The following is a 22,264-nucleotide window of genomic DNA, read 5'->3' as shown; positions in this document are numbered from 1 at the left end:
TAAAGATAATATAATAATAATAAAAATAATAACAACGGCGATGGATACGAAATAACAATGATAACAAAAAGAATGGTCTACAGCATATCGATATTTATTACGTTTAATTGATAATGTTTAGTTTCTAGTAAAGAAATTATTAGTGGAACACGACCGAGAACGATGAACCATGCCTACGCCTTTTGTAAATATTACTATCTCTCACTTTCTTATCGACATAAAAATTATTGTTATATCACTACCATATTGTGGGAACATTCACCTACTTCGTACCCTGTTCTTGCATTGCTCGGTAACCGACATTCTTTATTAAATAATTCCTAGTCATTACTAATATTTACGAACGAATAGAAACGTCGAAAAGGCCAACTTATGGGAATAAAGATAGCGCTTTATCGTCGGGGAGGCTGAGCAATATGGTCGAAGAACAATTCGCACCTTTAAATTATGCTCCATGATTAGCTTCTGCTTTGTATTATGTTTATTGCATTCGTTGGCCGGGGTTCTGAGCCGTCAAACAATCATGCGGCACATGCGGAGTATGATAGACAAGAGCGAATAAGAGGCAGAACGGGCTATAGAGCTACGTAACAGCAGAACGTGTAGTACTACCAACAGCATTCCAAACTGTACTGCTTTGTGAAGCCAATATAATCTGAAACACACATAGAGGAGATCAAGATTAGCCGCTTTAACGAAATGCAAAGCAGATCGCTAAAGGCTAGACTATATTACTCACTTTGTAATATGTGAGCGGGCAGCTGGCAGTGTGTTTGGGTTCTGTTTCAGAATGAACTGTCTAATTCCCAATATGTATTGCTCCAAGTACGATGGCCAATCGATCTGTTTGACGTCGAACATAAACGTCTGCCGATCCTCGAGGCTCAGTTGTTCCCCTAATCTCCTCACGTTAGAATCCCTGAAGTTCCACTGATTCGTACTGAAGTATTCCAAGCATTTAGTGGCTTTGCAAAGTTTTGCCTGTATACGGACCATTATCGGTCGCGAGCCCTTCAGACGAGCTAGAAGATCTAAAATGTGCGCGGGTAGCATGTGCTGGAAGGTCACGCACATTTTGTTTAAAAGCATGGAACTACGGCAACGACCACCTGGATACCAAAATGCGTTGTTCACTGGATGCATTCGACTATATTTGAAGGATAAATCGACGAATTGCTTCCAGGTGATAGGATTCTGCTGACCGGAACAACAATTGTAAATCGTGATGGTGCCGGTACGATGCGTCGCGGTCTTCCATGCAGCGCATATCATTAGATTGATCACTATATCGACTGGAATTAGATCGGCTACTTTATCCTCGTGGCACAACATCGTTCTACAAATGGAAACAAATAGGTAAGATTAGTCGTCACGTTTCTATGCTAATGTAGTATCATAAATTGTTCGCTTAATCTACGTAACGCGTACCTGAAGAATCCTTTTCCAGCTGCCGCTATGATCCCAGTAGGACCGTTCCAATTTTCTATCCAACCAGCGACTGGTTCTCTCAAGGCTGACAACACGATCGAAGGTCTAACGATCGCGACTGGTAGTGAACCACTTTTTCCCTGTAGCATCTTTTCCGCCAAAGCTTTAGTGAAAGTATAAGTATTTGGTCGACTCGCGATCAATTTCGGTGTTAACTCATCGATCATCTCGTCGTCCATTGACTTGGTCCATGAGATCACCTGTTCGGGATCCTTAGCAAGTGGATATATTTCCTCGGCTATGTCCTTCCGATCGCAGTTGCAATACGCCGTTGACACGTGGATAAGAGCCTGTAATTAATAATTTCTTTTGTCATTTTGCTTCCATCGGATGTTAGGTATTCATTAACGTATTCACGTTGAACGCGTTGAAATATAGTTAGCTTCAAGAATCGTCCACTCGAATAACGTGAAAATATATCGAAAATCTCGTCTCGTTTAAGATCTCTCTACTAGCATACTTCCGCCATTCGTTTTTAAGAGAGAAAAGAAAAAAAAAAAAGTTCTTACCTCCAGTTTGTGCATCCTATGGCACAATTGAATGAGACGTTGGGTGCCTAATATATTTATAGTGACCGAAAGTTTCAAGGCCTCGTCGAATTTTACGGTTGCGGCCGAATGAAAGACGATCGATACACATTGTATCAGTGTCTGTCTATCCGCTTCCGAGATGCCGAGTTCCTGTTCCGTAACATCCCCTGCTACAGGCACGATTTTTGAAAGAGCATGAGGGAAATTACGTCGTAGCTTCTCGAACAACTGTTGAAAATAATTAACAAAGATATTATTATTGTTATTATCCTCTTTTTTTTTTTTTCTTTTTTTGAAATAAACTTTTTACAAGGAGTCGTTAACGAGTGACACGAATTTCTTATATGTTACTTTTCTTAAAATCGTTTAAGATTCCAATAAAAAAACAGTTATCTCAAAGGATGTTGATGAACCCATAAACAATAAATCGTTAAGTACTAAAACAGAAGAAGAAGAAAAACAAGAAATCTTACCGGTACATCGAGTAATTCTTGCAACCTCTGTTGCACATCTTGTCCATTTTTTGGCCTCATAAGCAAATAAATATTTTTTATACCAGGACACGAACGCAAGAGTTTCTCAACAAGGACCTTGCCCATGAAACCGGTACCACCAGTGATAAAGATCGAACGGTCTCTGTAGAAATCCTTGACGGACGTGTACTCACTACCAGCCATAGTGGCCATGTCTCTTTCGGTTTTCCCGTGATCTTCAATGATTCTTTCTTATTTCCTTACCTTCTTTCCTTTTATCTTTTTTTTTTTTTTATATCTTTTTTTTCTCGTCGTCTATCCTGCCTTTTTTTTCCTTTCTTATTATTTATTCTTTCGTTTTTTCTCGTTACAAGTCGAGTCTAATAACTCTTACGTTTGTTTCTACCTTATCCTTATCGTTGATTCTAACACCGATTTTCTTTCAAATTATTTTTTCAGATACGATGAAACGTGTTCAGGTGTAAGTGGTGCGGCACGGGCTGGCACACGTATTTGCTTTTCCAAGATTTTCCAAAGGGATAACGAGAAGCGAGCACGATTACTCGACTCATTTCGTATCTTTTACAACTGCGACTTTTGTCCTGAAAGAAAAAATACAAAAAAGATTGGTACGAGATTAGAAAAAAAGCGGATTAATTATCTTCCTTCTCTTTCTCTTTCTTCCTTTTTTCTTTCTTTCTTTCTTTCTTTCTTTTCCTCCCTCTTTCTTTTCTTTCTTTCTTTCTTCTTTTAATCGTACGATCTTATTTCCTTGCGAAGAAGATAACGAAAGTACCTAGATATCACTGAATTGATTTCCTATGTGCGAACTTTATCTTATTCGTAAGACGTGTATCCTTAGAGATGATTAACCAATACGAAGAAACGATAACGTATATGAATCTATCGAGAAAACGATCCCACTATATTTTCTTCTTACTCAATCTTTAATTACGATATATTCTAAGAGATTTCTAATTTACTTATAGTAGTATTCTATATTTACGTAATGATAAAAATCATTAAACGTATTAACGAGAAATATATAAGAAGTAATGACGAGTGATTAAGGGTGTATGTAATCTCGTGAGAAAAACAAACAAAGAGATGCAAAGTTTTATAAATTATATATATATATATATCCTCGATCACATTTAATTATTATATGCATTTAATAATTTTTAATGCATTTGTATTGTTTATACATACATATGTAACCCTACGATCGTTTGATTATTTTTCCATCTCTCTCTTTTCCTTCTCTACTTTAGATTTAGATCTCTCACACTTTTCTACATTAAAGGGCTTCCCTCGCGTCCTTGTATCCAATAGCATTCAAAGGAATCCATCGGACCGCTCTATAGTGACAACGTTACATAAGCATTAAACGGTATTTAACGAAGATGATATTACAATATTTCTATTTCTTTCAATTATATTTTTATTTCTCATTATATTAACTTATTTCATTTATACATAATTTATCAGCTTTTTTCACGCTTTAAAGGAATTCATAATTTTATGCGAAATATATATATATATTTTTTTGCTTTTTTTTAATAAAAATAAGGAAAAGAGAAAAAGAATTTTTCTTCTGTGTGTGTATATTTTAGATGACAAACCTTGTTACGATATCGTTATCAAAATAAATCCAATTAGATATAGTTCTACAGAATGACGTTTATGAAACATATGAGATATTAAAGTTGGAAATTGTTACTTTCTCTTTCTTTCTTTTTTTTTTTTTTTACATTCAGAGATTAGAAAACGTTATACGTAGAAGGTATATATACTACAAGTGGACGATGTAAGTATAGACGGAGCGCTGATAGATAAAATTAGATGAGAGAACGTAAGACACGCGACGCATCGAAGGCGGAATACCGCCGTTCTATGTATGTATGTATGTAATTATTCGTCAGTTGGAAAGGAAGCATCTGTTACGCGTACATCACGAGAACACGTTTGAAGAACTTTGTAATAGGATATGACTCTTATAGGGTCATCTTTATCTCATTTTTTAATTTTCTTCATTTAAAGAAAAAAAAATTAATTAGAATAAGTCTTGAGTTTTGATTTAATATTAGATCTATCAGGCAGTCGAATTGATTGACTTTCAAATGTTCTTATAAAAATATTTTTATTAAAATTTCATCATACGTATTTATATTAATTTTAGCGTTATATTTATTTTTTCTATTGTATAGGTATATTTAGATATGAACGATTAAAAAAAATTCCTTTTCTTCTTTTCTCTTACTTTTTTTCTGAAATAGATGAGATATACTTTTTAATACATTACAGATCACATATTTTATTTCTAATGCAACTCAGTAATCATCAATTATTTTTCCATTTTACCTTTTTTCGTAAATAAAATATTTAATATTTTTAAGTTATTTCTTATCTTTTGTTAATCCTTTCTATAGCCGTGTAATTTCAATTACCCATCTAACTTTAAAGTATTTTATATATATTTAGAAATATATTTAGAAAAATCGGATTGCAGAGGGTTGATCAATGATCCTTACTAAAACTGGGGGAAAAAGAAAAAATAAAATGGTCGATTATTTTTAGTTCAAAATCATTCGAAATTATCCGTTTTATTTTCATTATCAATATATATATAAAATTCGAAATATTTCATAATTTATCTGTAATATATTAATATACCTGAATAATTATCGGTAGTTCTGGTGTTTAAAATAACAAAAAGGAGAGAAAGAGAGAGGGAAAAAGAGATACATCGAACTATTCTATCTTTGTCAAGCAAATGATCTGAAAAGAATTATTGAATTTTCAATCTCTCTAATTACATGTCTATATTGACCTTCAAATTTCTTTTTTCTCTTCTTGATTTCTTTTTCTTTTTCATTCATGAAGCGTTTCGTTAAGTGTGTCACGTATTAGATCGCAATACTGTAAAAAAAAAAAAGAAGAAAACAGTTTCTTCTTTACAGTGTTCCATTTTTTATAAATATAATGATCCATTTGATATTCTTTGTTAAGAATATTGATCGATGAGTATATAATATATAAATTAATTTTTTCGAAAGAAAGGGGAAAAGAAGAAACAGGCAAAAATGAAAATTTGTCAAAAATTAGTATACTTTAAGTGAATTTAAAACTTTCTCGTCTGTTATCATAATGTAATACTGTATCTTTTTCAAAATTGGTTATCTTGGAATTTAATGCATCATAACGACTGAAGTAGATTCCTGGATGAAACATTGTCAAAGTGAATCTTTACTGCTATATTTTTCTGCTTCGTTCTAGCGCAATTCATTAACTAGTAATATGCAAAATAGAGAGGAAAAAAACAACATGAAAGCGAAATAAAAACATTCAAAGATGTATAGGTAATAATACATATGTAATTAGTGTGATGAGATATCAAAGATTTTAATCATTGTTAACCTTGGCTCGGTCAACTCGTTCGAAGATGCTCATCTCATTCTCTTTAAAGATCATGTAACTTTGATAGATATAACTTATCACACATTTACACATTTATATTTCATAAGTTTGATTTCAATTTGTCGATATATTGTCAACTTAGGAAATTAATTGTTTACTTTACTTAGGAAATTATTTATGTTTTTCAAATATAAACTATACATTTATTACACTATAATTATACCGATTATAAGTATATATATTTTAATACTTATTAATATAATTTCAATACTAAGAATTTTTTTTCTTTTTTCTTTCTTTTCTTCTTCTTCTTCTTCTTCTTTTTTTTTTTTTTTAAATAGACGTAAAAGACACAAAAGAAAATTCAATTATAAACGATTATAATTTATTGTAATTTATTTCATTCTTCATTGAAGCAATGAGATTCAAAGAGGTCAGAAAGTTTCGAGTATTAGTCAGTGTTATGATCGGAATCAAGATTTTGTACGTGCGTCCTACTAAAAGAGAAAGAGGAAAAGACAGACAGACAGAGAGAGAGAGAGAGAGAGAGAGAGAGAGAGAGAGAGAGAGAGAGAGAGAGAGAGAGAGAGAGAGAGAGAGAGAGAGAGAAGGGGAGACATAGAAAGAGAGAGAGAAAGAGATAGAAAGAGAGAAAGAGATAGAACGAGAGAAAGAGATAGAAAGAGAGAAAGAGATAGAACGAGAGAGTGAGAGAGAGAGAGAGAGGAATAGAAAAAATAGAGACAGAGACAGAGACAGAGACAGAGACAGAGAGAGAGAGAGAGAGAGAGAGAGAGAGAGAGAGAGAGACAGAGAGAGAAAGAGAGAGAGAAAGAGAGAAACAGCTACATAGAAAGGATAAGAAGAAATTGGAAGAAAGGATTACAACGAAACTTGCGGTGTAGAGAAAGAGGAAGGGATTTGATGGAATTCTAGGTCAGCGTTCCGGCCTCGAAGCGGTCATCGGAAGCCGCCTCCTTTCAATGTACTTGTGCGCGCGCGCCCGCCCTACCACGAAGAGAAGAAAGGGGGAATAGATGGAGGAAGAAAGAGGAGAGGAACGTCGGTCGACCCCGTTACATGAAAACCCGTTACGCGACGTGCAACGACAGCGACCGACTAACTGACTCTTTTTACCCTTCCCCCTTTATTTTACTTCATTTTACTTCACTTCACTTCACTTCACTTCACTTCACTTCACTTCACTTCACTTCACTTCATTTTATTTTATTTTATTTTATTTTATTTTATTTTATTTTATTTTTCGTCAAGGCCATCTTTGTTCCATCACACGCATATATGTTTCTTAATTTTTTTTTTGTATACATATTTCTTTCTTTTATCTTTTTTCTTCTTCGTCTGCATCGTTTCATTTGCGTTTTTAGAAAAAAGAAAAGAAAAAAAAGAAGAAACAGAAATTAGTTTCTTCTATTAATCCATTTATAATAAATCCCCTTTTGTCTATTAATGTTTCTATCAATTGTTCCAGATTAGTATCATGTTGGTTTGTATATTTTTTTCATTGATATATACTTTAAACGTGGATCATGAGAATTATTGAAACATTTCATTGATACATGACTATATGATAACGATCTAATAAGACGCATTGAGTTTTAATTAATAAGTATAAAAGTTATCGTATAATATTTTCAATATAATTATAATTTTAAATTGAATTTCTAATAGCTTTACTAAGGACTGGAAATATATACATAATCTTTGTTATTGATGGCTTGAACATAGATATCTGTTTTTTGGCATACAGCCAACTAGATGTTCCGAAAGATACAACCAGGAAAGAGAGGCATTCTATTGATCCCTTCTATCATTCTATATTTGTCTGATTTCTTTTATTAAAGAATATTTAAATCATATGATCGTCTTATTCGAATATAGTCGTACAATTTCATAGGATTTATTCTTTAAATATCTCTCGCGATTTTCCAAAGTTATGAATTTTCGAGTATATAAAGATAATTAAAATAGTATAGATAGAGATTAGAGACCCGAAAAATTTGATTATCAAAATCGACAGATCAAATGAAAGGATTAGATCGACTTTTTCGCTACTACAATCGACTATAGTTCCTCGATATATAACGCTTAAATATTGAAATAACAAATATCTATTTCGTCGATGTATTAATCTTTTATCCATATCGTATTATTTGTTCTTCGATTTTTCATTTTTTTTTTTTAACTTTGTTATCAAAGATATTTTCCAAACTGTAAGAAAGAAACTCGAAATATCTTTACGTTTATGTCACGCAGTCTCATACAGCAGTGACTTTCTGGCGGTTAATTACATCGTGACAGAAAGATTACATCGAGAAACATATATATCCGAATAAATATAGACAATGCAAAAATTTGATATCATATTCCATAATCCATTATGTGATCACAGAGGTTTTCTATGATGTCAAAATCCGCTTATCATCACGTTAGCGTATCAGCTACTGACAAAGATCTTGTTGTAACTTTTTGTTTGCTTTTAATAGGAAAAAACAACTCCGTAGAAAAACACAGTTAAACGCATGTGAATAATTTAATAATAATAATAATAATGATAATGATGATGATGATGATAATAATAATAATAAAAAGAAAAAGAACAAGAAATGAAATAAAAATCGTGACGCGTTAAAGAAAAAAGAAAAAAAAAAAATTGAGAAATCGGTCCTACCTATACGGAAACGATTCCATTCGAATTACATAAAAACTGGTTTCTATCAGGGCACTACGAGATACTTGGATAAAACAACGTAATAGAAAATAATATAATAGAAAAAGAAAGCGAGATAAAAGTTTCTCGGTATATATATGAGAAGATATCAAGTTACAAGTTGGAATATGTTACCGATCACGACAAGCGGTAAATCAAGTAATCAAGATCTATGATATTGTAGTTTCTTATTAAAATCATAAAATCGTAGATAAACAAATTATCTATACATTTATTCGATATAAATCATATACATTTAATCGAAATTGAAATTTTTTTTTTTTTTTTTTTTTTTTTTTTATATATACTGTCAGAACAAAAACATAAAAGATGATTTCTTCGAGAGTAATTCATAAATTAACGCAATCTATAAAATTTTATCGATAATTGAAAATAGTTTGTCATCGATGAATAATTAAAGCGTAACATGAATTAATGCGTAAATTTAATACATACAAAGAAATTATACTTTCAAAGTCTCGCGAAGTGAATCAAGCGCACATTCGCAATAGCTCCTGACCTGGAATCACTTCCAATAATCAAATAATTCGTCGCGCTTAATGGCTTTCCGGTAATTCCGAATCACGATGTTCCGGATATATTCGGATCGAGGAAATTCGACACTCGCGAACGTACGATATCGCATTGATTCCATCTTTTAACTTTTTTTTTGTAAATTTCTTTTTTAACTTTTTTCTTTTTCTTTTTTTTTCTTTTTTAAAGCACGACCGCGCCAATTATGAATTTCTCCTTATATTCTGGATTATAACGAATAATAACAGACAATTATTTCCAAAATTATTTAAAAACTTTTAAATCTTCATGTTTCATATTAAAATCTATATATTTATAGATATATGCGTGTATGTATATTTGTATTTGTATTTTTTACAAATATCGTTATTTTGATATTGGAAATAGAATAAAAACGCAGTTATTTTTAAATTATTGTTGAAAGAGATCTTATATCCGATACAATTATTAATTCAATTCATCCAGCTATTTAGTTGAGTAGAATCAACCCTCCCATTTTCATCCCCCCCTGCAAACGCATATCACATATACACACACGCACGCACACACCATACACGCACTCATTTAGATTTTAATAAGAAACGTAAAGATATCACAAGATTCTTGAATATCTCGGATAGTTTTGCAAAGAATCATCCATTATATTTATCATTATATCATGAAAATATAAGAAGAAAAGATGAGGTTGTGCCGAAAGAAAAAAAAAAGATAAATGAATTTTAAAAGTGATTATTATTGCTAATTAGAATACACACACACACACACACACACACACACACACACACACACACACACACACACACGTGTCGAATATTATGATACGCGAGATAATGTATTCGATTCGTTTTTATCTCATCAAAAAATATCCTTCTTCTCTTTAACTCTTTCAAACTCTTTTATTTTCCTTTACAACGAGTAAGAATTGCATAACACGATAAACCTGACACACAATGATCTAACAATATCAATGCCGTGACCAATGACCAAGAGAACTAAACGGAGGCCAACGAACTATTGTAACAACACAACACGTATCCTAGCTTACCCCATCTCCTTTTCCTTGCACAACTGTGAATACTTCTATTGATCTTCAGGATTGGTTTATTGAGAACAAGATAATGGTCTTCAACCGAAGAAAATTTTTCTTTGTTTTCTATCTTTATCTTTTTTCTGTTCTCTCTCTCTCTCTCTTTCTCTCTGAATTTTTAATATTTAATAAAAAATCTTCTTTACGTAAAGACTTCTTTTTTCCACAACTTCCTGGTCTTCCGAAGGAAAGTATTACGATACCAAGCGAAAAGCAAATAGAGCGAGTAGTCAAAGTTATTCGGAGCGCTTCTAATCTTTTATCATAAGAGAGAAAGAAAGAGACATGCCGGTCAACGAAAGCTCAACTGAACTACCTGAGATCCAGGTAGAGTTCCTTATACCTGTTGGCTGATAGAATGGAAAGAGATTTCCCCACCACTTTAGTCATTTACGTGCGTCATCGGTAATGAAACTTTTCTTCTCTATTTTTCTTTTTCTTCTCCTTCTTTCACTTTGTCTATGTAAAGGTTAATTAATTTAATGATGCGTATTGACAAATAGAAAATACATATTAAATTTGTTTTTATAGAATATATTTCTTAATTTTTTCATTATATATGTATATATGTATATATATAATATATATATATATATATATATATATATATATACATGTATAAAAGAATTTAAAATATCCTCTTAAAAATAATTTCGCCCAAAATTTTGTTCGTACATTGTCGAGACTTTAATTATATTTTTTCCTTTACACGTTTTTTCACAAGTTTCCTATTTTCATCGTTTTAATTCGATATGAATTTTACATACGTATCAAAAGAAAAAATAGAAAGCAGCTTGAAATCGAACAATTCGAGAATAACTTCGAACCTTCGCCTTCTACCCGACAATCTTGCTCCACAACCGCGAGATCTATTTTTATTTGTCTTGCTCTAAGCTATTAATAGCAAAACTACATCGGGATAAAGAGAATACGGTACACGCACCTTTGTTATATTGTGACGACAAACTATTATATTCTTTACTTTTTTATCTCACTCGTATGAGAACCATTAAAAATATATACATAATTTATATAAGCGAGAACATTCTAGACAAATTCGATCGGGATCGAACGTCACCATCGCATGACGTCCTCAGAATTATAATATGGATTCATCAGTTCGTTTCTACATAATCTGATCTATTATGTAAATCATATACATATGTTAGATGGAATTGTGAATTTAAAATAAAAAGAATTATTATTTGGAGATGTTAGTTTTATTTAATATGAATATCTCTTTCCGTCCCGTTTATTTATTATAATAAATGAAATATATGGTAGTGTTTTATTCATGTAATATGATATTATAATAACGTGAGTATACTCCATTCATACATATACTACATTATGTTTTCAAACGGATTTTATATTTCATAAAATACTTTTATTTTATAAATATATTATATTTGTAAAATGTTAGAATTCGTACTTTTCTTTTTCCTTTAGATCGTCACACTTGTGTTTTCAAGTAAATCTTAACACTTTGACAGTCCCTTTCACACATGATGGCTTCCCTCTTCCAGTGATTATTGACCGGCTTCACGTAATTGTACTGTCAATGATTATTAACCGGAACTATATACTAAATTACTGGAGATTACGAATTTGAATTTGTTTATTATGAAATAACAATTGTTTTTTGATTAGATCCTATCAATCCTTACAATTACTATTTATCAAAATATATGAGTATAAATATGACTATCTGCTCATGTATACATATACATATATATATATATATATATATATATATATATATACACACGAGCAGGTAAATTAGAGCAGCATTTTTCAACCTTTATGTCGTGCGGTCAAATACATTAATTTTTAATGGTACTACGGCTCAAATGATTATAATATAAAATTTTTAAGAACCTAATAAAATCGTATTATTTTTAAAGATACGACTATTACTACGATATCCTGCAATTACTTCGTATTATAAGAGAAATTTCTGAAATTCTTTTACAAAATGATTATTTTCCTTGTTTTGATATATCCACGTTTTGACGAAGATTGCAAATATTACTCCGCGCTCCATTAAAAATTTAACGAGACCAATATTGAACCACGGTCCGTGTTTTGATAAACGTTAAGATAAAATCTTTGCATGTAAACTACCATCTTCGAAATGTTAAGATTGATTTAACTTGACGATATTTATTTATATAGCATGTTTTTCTTTTTCTTTTTTCTTTCTTGAGATATTTACACGTATCTATCGGATAGAAAAGATCGGATAGATTTATGGTATTTAGACATTGCCCGAGAAAAAATACGTCGTGAGAAAATTGCATATGCAAGATGCAACGATTATTACGAAGCGAATATAAATATTAACGTCATCATACTGACAGAGATTATATTTGCATTTATATTATTTTTTATTCGGAAAAATATGCTCAATACTAATTATCGTAAAAAGTAACGTAAGTTTATCGTAGTTGAAATCGGAAACTTTTCAAAAATTAACACTTTGAATAATATATCTACTTAACAAATTTGCACTTTCGTTGTTATTATTATTGAAAAAAATTATTTTACTGATTTCTTGACTAGTGTTAATTCAATAAAACTGTCATAAAAAACATCGTTTATAATAATAATAATAATAATAATAATAATAATAATAATAATAATAATAATAATAAAAGAGAGAGAGAGAGAGAGAGAGAGAGAGAGAAAGTATAAGAATATGAATATAATTTGGATATGCTGTCTATGTCTATTCGTGAACATAATCGTTTATTAGAGCATCATTTAAAAATCATCGAAAGAATACATACGATGTATTCTAAATATATGCACTGTATTTTTATTCATGTAGATGTGTGCTTGAATATGTAGATAACGTCACTAGAGACTAATCAAAAATAATATAAATGATAACGGGATGAGAATGAAATACAAATCTTCAACGCAAACTAAACGTTAATGATTACGATTAATGCGAGATCACGAAAACGCAAAATAATATTTTGCGAATTAATCTTCGTAGAACGACCCGATTAAATTTTCAAATAATTAAATTAATATCTTTAATTTAATAATCGGAATGAAATTTAATCTTTAAAATCACACATGACGTTTCGTTATTAATTAATTGATCTAATCTATATATATATATATATATATATATATCTTAATCTAATAAATATTTATAATTATTCAATATCAATTGATTATATAAATTTAATTTTAAAAATTTCAAAAATACATATTTCTTCTTATCGACAAAACTACTTTTAGGTGAATGTTCCAAAATAAATTTTTTGCCTGATCACGGTTCTCAGTTTCCTGCTCTTTCACTTTCCGTTTCGTATAATCGTCAATTATCACTACTGGTCATTCAGTTAACACAATTAGAGCTCGCGTCATAGCGTTTATACGTTGAGTATAATTCGACGAAGTGACGTAGTTGTTGTTTCAAGATTTGCTTTATCATAAAATTCATTTATTTTTTAAATGTTGACTACCATAGGGATTTGCCGAGATTAGTCCGACAGTCAATGTGTCAACGAATCCATAAAAAATGATCTGGAGTTCATAGCTCACGATTTTGGCAAAGGAGAATCATTGAAATCAGTAAATGATTATCAAAATGATTCGACAAAGTTTTCTCGCGATCAATTAATTTTATTAAATAATATATTAAATTCGGTATCGAAAGAAGAGAAAATAAAAAAACAAATAATAATAATAATAATAATAATAAAAAAGAATATAACTACTTGTAACAATAATAAAATGATTGTTATTTTTAAATAATGTTTATATTTTATTAAATATATATAATATAGATAATTATATATATATAATACAAATTGTAATGAAAATAATCCCTTTCGAATTAATCATAATTGTGAAATATTTTGTTTGTTAAAAAAATAAAAAAAAAAAATAAAAAAAAAACTGGAGAATACACGTGATTATATTTGTATGCGTTTCAAATCGAGGTAACAGAAAAAAGAAAGATGGAGATAGAGGGTAGGGAGAAATTACGAAAGATGAACTTCGTCATGAAGTAAACGGAGATCGTCTTTTTGCTACACTTCGTACGCGCACGTTCGAATGCAGAAGTAACGCGCGCTCCTATCTCGTATTGATTCACCCATGAGTACCATCTCGCTCTTATTTATCAACATTGGATAATAAAACCTTGGGGACACTAAGGGGAAAAAAAAATAAAAGAAAGAAAGAAAGAAAGAAAAAAAAAAAAACAGAAAAAAGAAAAAAACATTGACTATTCTCGTTCGATATTACAAATTATTTTTATCTTCTCTCTTTCTCTCTCTATCTCGTAAAATATTAAAAATAAAAAAAAATACTAAAGAGAGAGAGAGAGAGAGAGAGAGAGAGAGAGAGAGAGAGAGAGAGAGAGAGAGAGAGAGAAATAAAAAAGAAAGAAAATTAAAAGCAAGATATGATTGGTTTTCTTTTATGATCGAAATGTTTGCACTCTCCCTTTTGTACTTTTTTTTTTTTTTTTACCACGATTGGTACAATACACTACAATTTTAAAAGGGAAAAGAAATAAAATAAATAAAATAAACAAAGAATTCCTTTTATTTCTTTTAAGTTCCGATATAATTTGGCAAATTGGCGCATTTAAATCGATCGAGAAATTTTGTGAAAAAATTCGTTCTTGGAATCAAATGACTTATCAAATGAATGAATTCATACAAAAAATCAATCCTTATGCATACGCATATATATATGTGGAAGAAAAAGAAATACGCATTTCAGATCTTGATGATCAAGAATTCATTCGAAAGACAAAAGATGAAGACACAACATGACAATTTGATGATATTTTTAGACAAATGTTATTTTCTATGAAAAAATCGTATTGAATTCGATTGAATCGTATTAATTCGTATTGAATTGAACGAAAATATATTTTACATGCTAAAAAAGAATGGGGAAAAAAATATAAAAAAAAATAAAAGAGAAAACCATTCTTTTTTTTTTTTAGAAAATCGAAAAAGATGATTTCAAGTCTTTATTTTTGTATTTATTTTTTAGTGTAATAGTTCTTTTACTCTCTATGAATATGTAGATAACGTGTTAGCTCATTTACACACTATTTTTCATTGATATTCATAAATATAGCTGATAAGTAAAGTATTATTATACGAGACTATGTTTTTATTGTTTTATTTCTCGATAATCGTTTTTGTCCATATATAAAACAATTCCAAATATTTGCATTCTTTACACACGTAATTTGTTTCAATATTTTTTCAAAATTAGATACTATAAAATGGTTCGTCATTATACGTATTATACCATGCAATTTATTTAGTATGCACGAATCTATCATGTGGTTATACTAGTATCATACTATATTATCTCGGGAAGAAAAAAAAATGTAATTTCCATGTAATTTTTACTTATCACGTTACTTCGAAGAAAGATAGAAACTATAGATTCTATATAAAATGAAATGATTTAGAATAACATGCGCAATAAATAAATTTTGATACAAAAAATAAATATTTTAAATAAAAAGATATATATATATTATAGTAAAAAAATATATATTATAATTAGAAATATATACAATGATATATAAAAATATATATGTAAGCTAAAATGATATATAAAGTAAAATGATATATAAGAATATATATTATTATTCAGTATGAGTTTTAATCTCGCATGTCTATTAGTTAGTTTATCGATTATATTTATCCAAATTTTGCACGTGTTATTTTTTTTTTAGATCATTTTAACATAGTCGATAAATTTGACTTTTCATATAATAATACATATGTATATATACAATTATGAGTTTATCTTAATCAACTGTTTATGTTTATTGTCTTCGATAATATCATTAATTTAATATCGTCGTTTTCTTTATTTTTATAAGAAATTAATTTATTCTATTTATTAAAAACAAATGAATAATTCTATTATGTAGATCAATAATATCTGATTGAAAGACAACTTTTACACGTAGCTCGAGAGAATAAGTTTCGCGTCGTTTGCGCATTCTCGACTAGTTAGCGGCGACCAGATCGACAAATCAACAAAAACTAGAAGATGAAACTCGACGATCAGGTCGATAAATCAACAAAAACTAGAAACGAAACTCGGCGATCATTTCAGCTAGTCAAATTTGTCAGTATCGTAACAACTCCGACGAAAAGAATATATATCGAGAAAATTATTATAATAATATGTTACTTACAAAAGTAAAAAAAAAATAATAAATAAATAAATAAAAAGGATAAAAATAGAAAAAGATATTGGATACGTCTCTTTACATTACTTAGAAGAACATATTATTACAAGAACGCGTTAAAGAATTTCTTAAAGCCATTAGAAAGTATTAACCTCGCCTTGTCACTGTCACACTGTTACTAGGGGTGATTCTTCATTCCCAGTATTTTTCAAGGACAATTTAAAGAATATATTTAAGAATTCTTGAATGGAGAAAACAAAAAAAATTTGTTTCACGATTGTATTTGTTATTCAGCCTCGTATCTCTTTTGGTAGTGTTTTCAAGAAAATTGTTTGTAGTGCGAAAGACTAGTACATTTGTGAATTCAATGTATTTCACTGATAGCGTTAGCTAAATACGTTAATACATAAATATATATATTCGCTTGGATATAATGGTTGAATATAGTGATTGGTCAACAACGTCCTTTTAGTTTCTTAGATAGCATTTTTAGAACGCTACTTACTTAAAAGTATCAAGAAAATTAAATAATTTATTTGCTTGTATTATTTGTCACTATCTATATATTATTATGTATAGAACATAATTGTCTAATGACCATTATTATCTATTTAATGAATTTCATTATTTGATTATTTGTGTATTTATAGATAAAATTATAATTGCAATATATAATCAATGCACTAAAAGCGATCATTTCTACCCCTTATTTTCGTACGTGCATAATATATAAAGAATACATGTATTATCAATTTAACTAGTTAAAAATTTTAAATCTAAATAACGAATTATCGTCCGTGATAACATTTAACCTGCATAAAGCATTTTATTGTTATTTTATTTATTTATTTTCGCTTTTAATTTGTTGTTATCTAAAAGACAGCTTTGAGTAATTTCAATATATCTCTTATTTCTTTTTTTTTATGTTATATAGATAATATCTAATATTACTTTATTTTTATATATGGTGTTTCATTTATATGGCGGCTATAACTTCATTGATACGAATCAGTACACTAAAATAAGAAAAAAGTTCATACAAATGTATCCCCGATATGATTTTGTTCTGAGATACTCTTTTTTTTTTTTTTTTTTTTTTTTTAATTATTACATCAATTGTCGTCTGATTAAAAAATGCTTGAAGTGATCATTTTTGGTTCGAATACAAGATTCTAGATATCTCATCATAGAGATTCTGTTCAAAGTAACTTGGCTTCAAAGTTTGTATTTTTTGACAATCTCCAAAATACGTTGTCAGAATATCTCAACTTAATAAATTATCTACTATTGTATTGTATATATTAACTTTTTAATTATATTAAATTATGTTACATAAACTTTTTTAATGCTTTAAATGGTCCCATAGATAAAAATTTATTAAATTTAAGCTCGATGATCAAGATAATCAATTAATTGGCCTTTTACGACCGATCTATTTATTAGGGAATCGTTCATATAAAAACTACTTTTTAATCCACTAAAATAAAAGAATGCAATATTTAAAAATGGTTCCAACTCGGAAACAATCTAACATATATCGAACATACGTTTATATGAATTTTTTTCTTATTTTAATGGGTTGAATACACCAGTGAGAAATTATGCATACAACTGAAACATCCTGTATATTATTATGTAACTATTATTTCATACACGGTTGCAAAAAAAATAATGTAACGTTAATCGATTACGAGAAGAGTCGACGATTTTTATGTTTTTAAGGGATATCGAATATAAAAGAAAAATTTGTTTCCTAATATATATATATATATATATATATATATATATATATATATATATACACATATATATATTAGAAATATAAGAAAAAGTTTATATATGTGTACGTATATACACACACACACAGTGTTTCATAAATAGATCGCCACACCTTAAAAGTATATTCTACTTAATAGTAAAAATGAAAAAAATCATATAAGTATAGATCTGAAAAATGTTTCATCTCCAGATGATAAACATTTTTTTATTTACATCAAACAGCATACTCTGCATCGACAATCTATTATCGACTTCGATGCGAGGCATAGATTAATACGAAAGAAAATTATTTTCAGTAGTTTTCGTAATGAAAGTTCTAACTATTTCAAAAGTTCTAAATATCAATCATAAACGAAAAATGATTATAAATTATAAAGAAAGCGTTTTCAGAATCATGTTTATACCAAATATTTTTTATTCTTAAAGTGACAAGAACATAGACTTAAAGTTCGACGATTATCTGATACACCTTGTATAATAAGATATAAAGACTTATCTGGTAACAAGTGAATAATACGATAGTATCTATTGTTTAGCTTCTGTAACTTGTATGTTCTTTTATTTTCTTTTTCTCTTTCTTCATTGTTTTTTTTTTCTTTTTTTTTAACACATCCAAAGAAAACGGCGAGATATCTGCTCGAAAAAACGTACATAGTATTAGAATAAATCGAGAGAGAAGGGACAATGTTTCCCTAACGCGTTTTTAGTTCTTTTTTTATCCGTATCTGTCGCTGAAGTCACACATGATTCAGAGAGAAGGCGAGAGGTGGTAAGCAGCGTTAAACGCATATGTATATACAGCGTGCACATATGTATAGAAGTACACATACACACACATTATATATATATATATATATATATATATATTATATACGTAGATCAGCGTGCATACATATAGACAATAGATCGTCTGCTATCTCTCTCAATCATTCTTTTTCTTTCTTTCTGAACGTGATAAAGATAAAGAAATAATACCGGTATCTTTCTTGCCGGTTATTAAATACGAAGGAAACGTTTATGAACGTTGTCATAGCTTAAATTATGGCAAAATGAGTTTCGGTGCACCGAAGAAAATAGAATTCTTCTAGTATATTGTTATAACGATTTCCTACGCGAATATGACAGGAGAATTAAAATACGCTACGGTTGTAACAAACGACAGAATGAGAAAGTTCTATGAGTCTGTCTCTTTTCCGTATCCACTTTGCGCAGAGTATCGAGCAAGAGTACTTACGTACGTAAGACTCTTTTCTCTCTCTCTCTCTCTCTCTCTCTCTCTCTCTCTTTCTCTCTCTGACAATATTATCTCATAAACGACTAAGTCGTGTTGATCTCATTTTAAATATTTTAGACATTTGTATATTTAAAAAGAAAAACCATCGTTGCCGAGGGATTGGAATCCCAAAACAAGAGAGAGAGAGAGAGAGAGAGAGAGAGAGAGAGAGAGAGAGAGAGAGAGAAACATGTGTGATGTGTATTCTTTTTTTTGTACTGTAATAGATAAAAATACGTTCGGGACGTCCGCAAGGAGAACGTTTGTGATGTGCCAAATAAAAAGGATAGAACGAGAGAAGGATAGTCTTTTCTTGTTATATTGTAATGGATAAAAATACGTCCGGGACATTTGCAGGGAGAACGTCTGGGATGTGCTAAATAAAAAGAACAGAACGAGAGAGAGAGAGAGAGAGAGAGAGAGAGAGAGAAAGAGACAAAGACAGAGAGAGAGAGAGAGAGAGAGAGAAAGAGGGATGCAAAAAAGTAAGAGATATAAAGAAAGATAAAAAGATAGAGAAAAAAAGATAATGATAGAAAAAGATAGATAAATAAATATAGAGAAAGAGGAGAGATGGAATGAAAAAGAGAGACAGAAACACAGAGAGAAAGAGATAGAGATAGAGAGATCAGGCGCGCACCTTGACGGTGCGTGTGATGGATAGGCGCGGCTTTTCGGCCCGTGCCGCGCGATGAAGACTCACGCTTATGTCACTGATATTCCTCCTACCTCTCGTGTCTGAACGTTCCCACTTGCTCACCGAATATTCTCCCTTCTATGGGCGTCCTTGGCACCCCCGGTTTAACACAGGATCGCGAACTTCTCACGTTCACGATACTTTTCAGCTCGTGCCCGTCGCACGCCAACCGAGTCCGCCATCTTGGGGCAACTGCCAAATCCCTGCAGGCCGGCCAATCGTCCGTCTTGAAAATTTACTACGCTTCAAATGTTCTCTTTCCTCCTTTTTTCTGTCTTTCTTTCTCTCTCTTTTTCTTCCTTCCTTCCTTCCTTCCTTCCTCTCCTTTTTCCTTTCTTCCTTGCTTTTCTTCTTCTTTTCTTTCTCCTTCCTTATTTTATTTCCTTTTATTTTCTTTCTTCCTTTTTTTCTTTTTCTGTCTGTCTGTCTCTCTCTTTCTCTCTTACTCGCTCGCTCTCACTCGCTCTCGTTATCCTTTCTCACAACACGACGATCCGTACGAACCGTTCGACTTGCTCTCTATTTTTGAACTACTGTTATCTACCTCTAGTTGAAAATATATTTACGATTAACCGATAAGATGTCTATTTTTGTATCGATTAACATTCATACACGACTCCTCATAGAAACATTTTGTACGTTATGCTTCACAACAAATCACATTCTTCTTGTCCCATATTACTTTTTCTTTTTTTTTTTTTTGCCGTATTATGTTTTTTTTTTCTCTTTGCGTATATAGGTATATTCTTATTCAACCATGTTCCCATATATTCGTCTATCTATACCGCACTGCCGTATTGTTATCTTTCGCTTTCTTGTGCCAGGTGTACCACCATCATATTGCAACATTGTTTCCGCGAAATGCACCTATTTTCTTCTTCTTTTCGCCTGTATAATAAGTACTCTATGTTTGCTAACGATTGTGAAAGGTACGGTGTTCTATTTTATATCATAATAAAACATAGCTAATAAAAATGTTATTGTGTAACCTCGAATAGTCCATGATATTTGTACAATTTTAATTCCACTGTTTCTTAGACGTATAATTATGTTCATTTCGTATTAATTTCACGATTTCTTTCTTAACCCATTAAGAAAATATTAACATTATTTTTAATCCAATATTTGCTAGTCGCCATTTTATCGTTATGATTAAGGAATCATTAGATTTTCTTTCTTTCTTTCTTTTTTTTTCTTTTTTTTTTCTTTTACGAACAACAGTTATTTATAAAAAATGTTATTATGCAAAAAAAGAAAAAGAAACAAAACAAAAGAATTACATTGTCGGTCCCTTTTCGTTCAAGAAAACGTTTGTTTGTAAATAAAACAAAACGAATTAATTTCCCGCGTTAAAGTTTATAGGTAGCGTCGCGATGTGATTGGTCTCAATGCCGGTAACTAGTCGAATAAGATTATCAGTGTTTTATTTTTGCACAATGAAAACGAATTTCTATAAAATATCGAAGAATACTATGAAATCATTTATTATATTTGACAATAAATAAACATTTTCAGAGAACATTGAAAATATTCGTATATATTTTTGTTCGAAGATATTTAAATTTCAATAAAATGTTGGTCTCTTCGGTTGGCAATACCATCGTAGCATCTGCGTCGAGAGTGACAGCGGTGTAATCAATTTATAAAACATGAAGATGTACTTTTAATTTGTACTGTAGTTTGAAAAAGATTCTTTAATAGCGTTTACACTGTCGATTCGATTTTTTATAAATTGATATACGAGTGAAACACTTTTTGCATTTCTTTTTTTGTTTTCCTTTTTTTGTTTCAAATTTACAATGAAATATTAAAAACACTTACGTCATATCATTTGAATCGTTTGCAAAGATGTATATCATTTTATGTGACGTTAAGATACTCTTTATAAGCAACAAATATTGATAAGATCTTTTCATTGCTAAGATAGTGTTGACTTTTTATGGCATTTAAGAAATGCAAATAACATTGAGAAACATTTCCGCTCTTTAAAAGAGTCATTTACAAGGAGAGTTTTCTTTAACTAGTATAGAGAGCTAGTATAGTATAGCCAACATATTAATGAGTC

General features: G+C 30.2%; 1 protein-coding gene across 5 annotated transcripts; it reads right to left on the bottom strand.

Moving 5' to 3' along the window:
- Positions 1 to 78: 78 nt before the first annotated feature.
- Positions 79 to 20,523, bottom strand: LOC122628027 (putative fatty acyl-CoA reductase CG5065). Of its 5 annotated transcripts, none has more exons than XM_043809825.1 (6): positions 20,143 to 20,523; positions 2,492 to 3,093; positions 1,998 to 2,246; positions 1,429 to 1,778; positions 740 to 1,336; positions 79 to 655 (listed from the first exon to the last, which is right to left on the bottom strand). In XM_043809825.1, the coding sequence occupies exons 2-6, from the start codon at positions 2,702 to 2,704 to the stop codon at positions 514 to 516; spliced, it is 1,551 nt and encodes a 516-aa protein (XP_043665760.1). In that variant the 5' UTR covers positions 2,705 to 3,093; positions 20,143 to 20,523; the 3' UTR covers positions 79 to 513. The 5 variants fall into 5 exon arrangements, with proteins under 5 accessions (XP_043665760.1, XP_043665762.1, XP_043665761.1 ...); XM_043809827.1 differs by having other exon boundaries at positions 20,206 to 20,523; XM_043809826.1 differs by having other exon boundaries at positions 20,232 to 20,523.
- Between the last annotated feature and the right edge of the window lie 1,741 nt (positions 20,524 to 22,264).

The sequence above is a fragment of the Vespula pensylvanica genome, chromosome 3 (assembly GCF_014466175.1).
Source record: "Vespula pensylvanica isolate Volc-1 chromosome 3, ASM1446617v1, whole genome shotgun sequence".
Taxonomy (NCBI): Eukaryota; Metazoa; Arthropoda; class Insecta; order Hymenoptera; family Vespidae; genus Vespula; species Vespula pensylvanica.
This window is presented reverse-complemented; position numbering and strand designations above follow the sequence as displayed.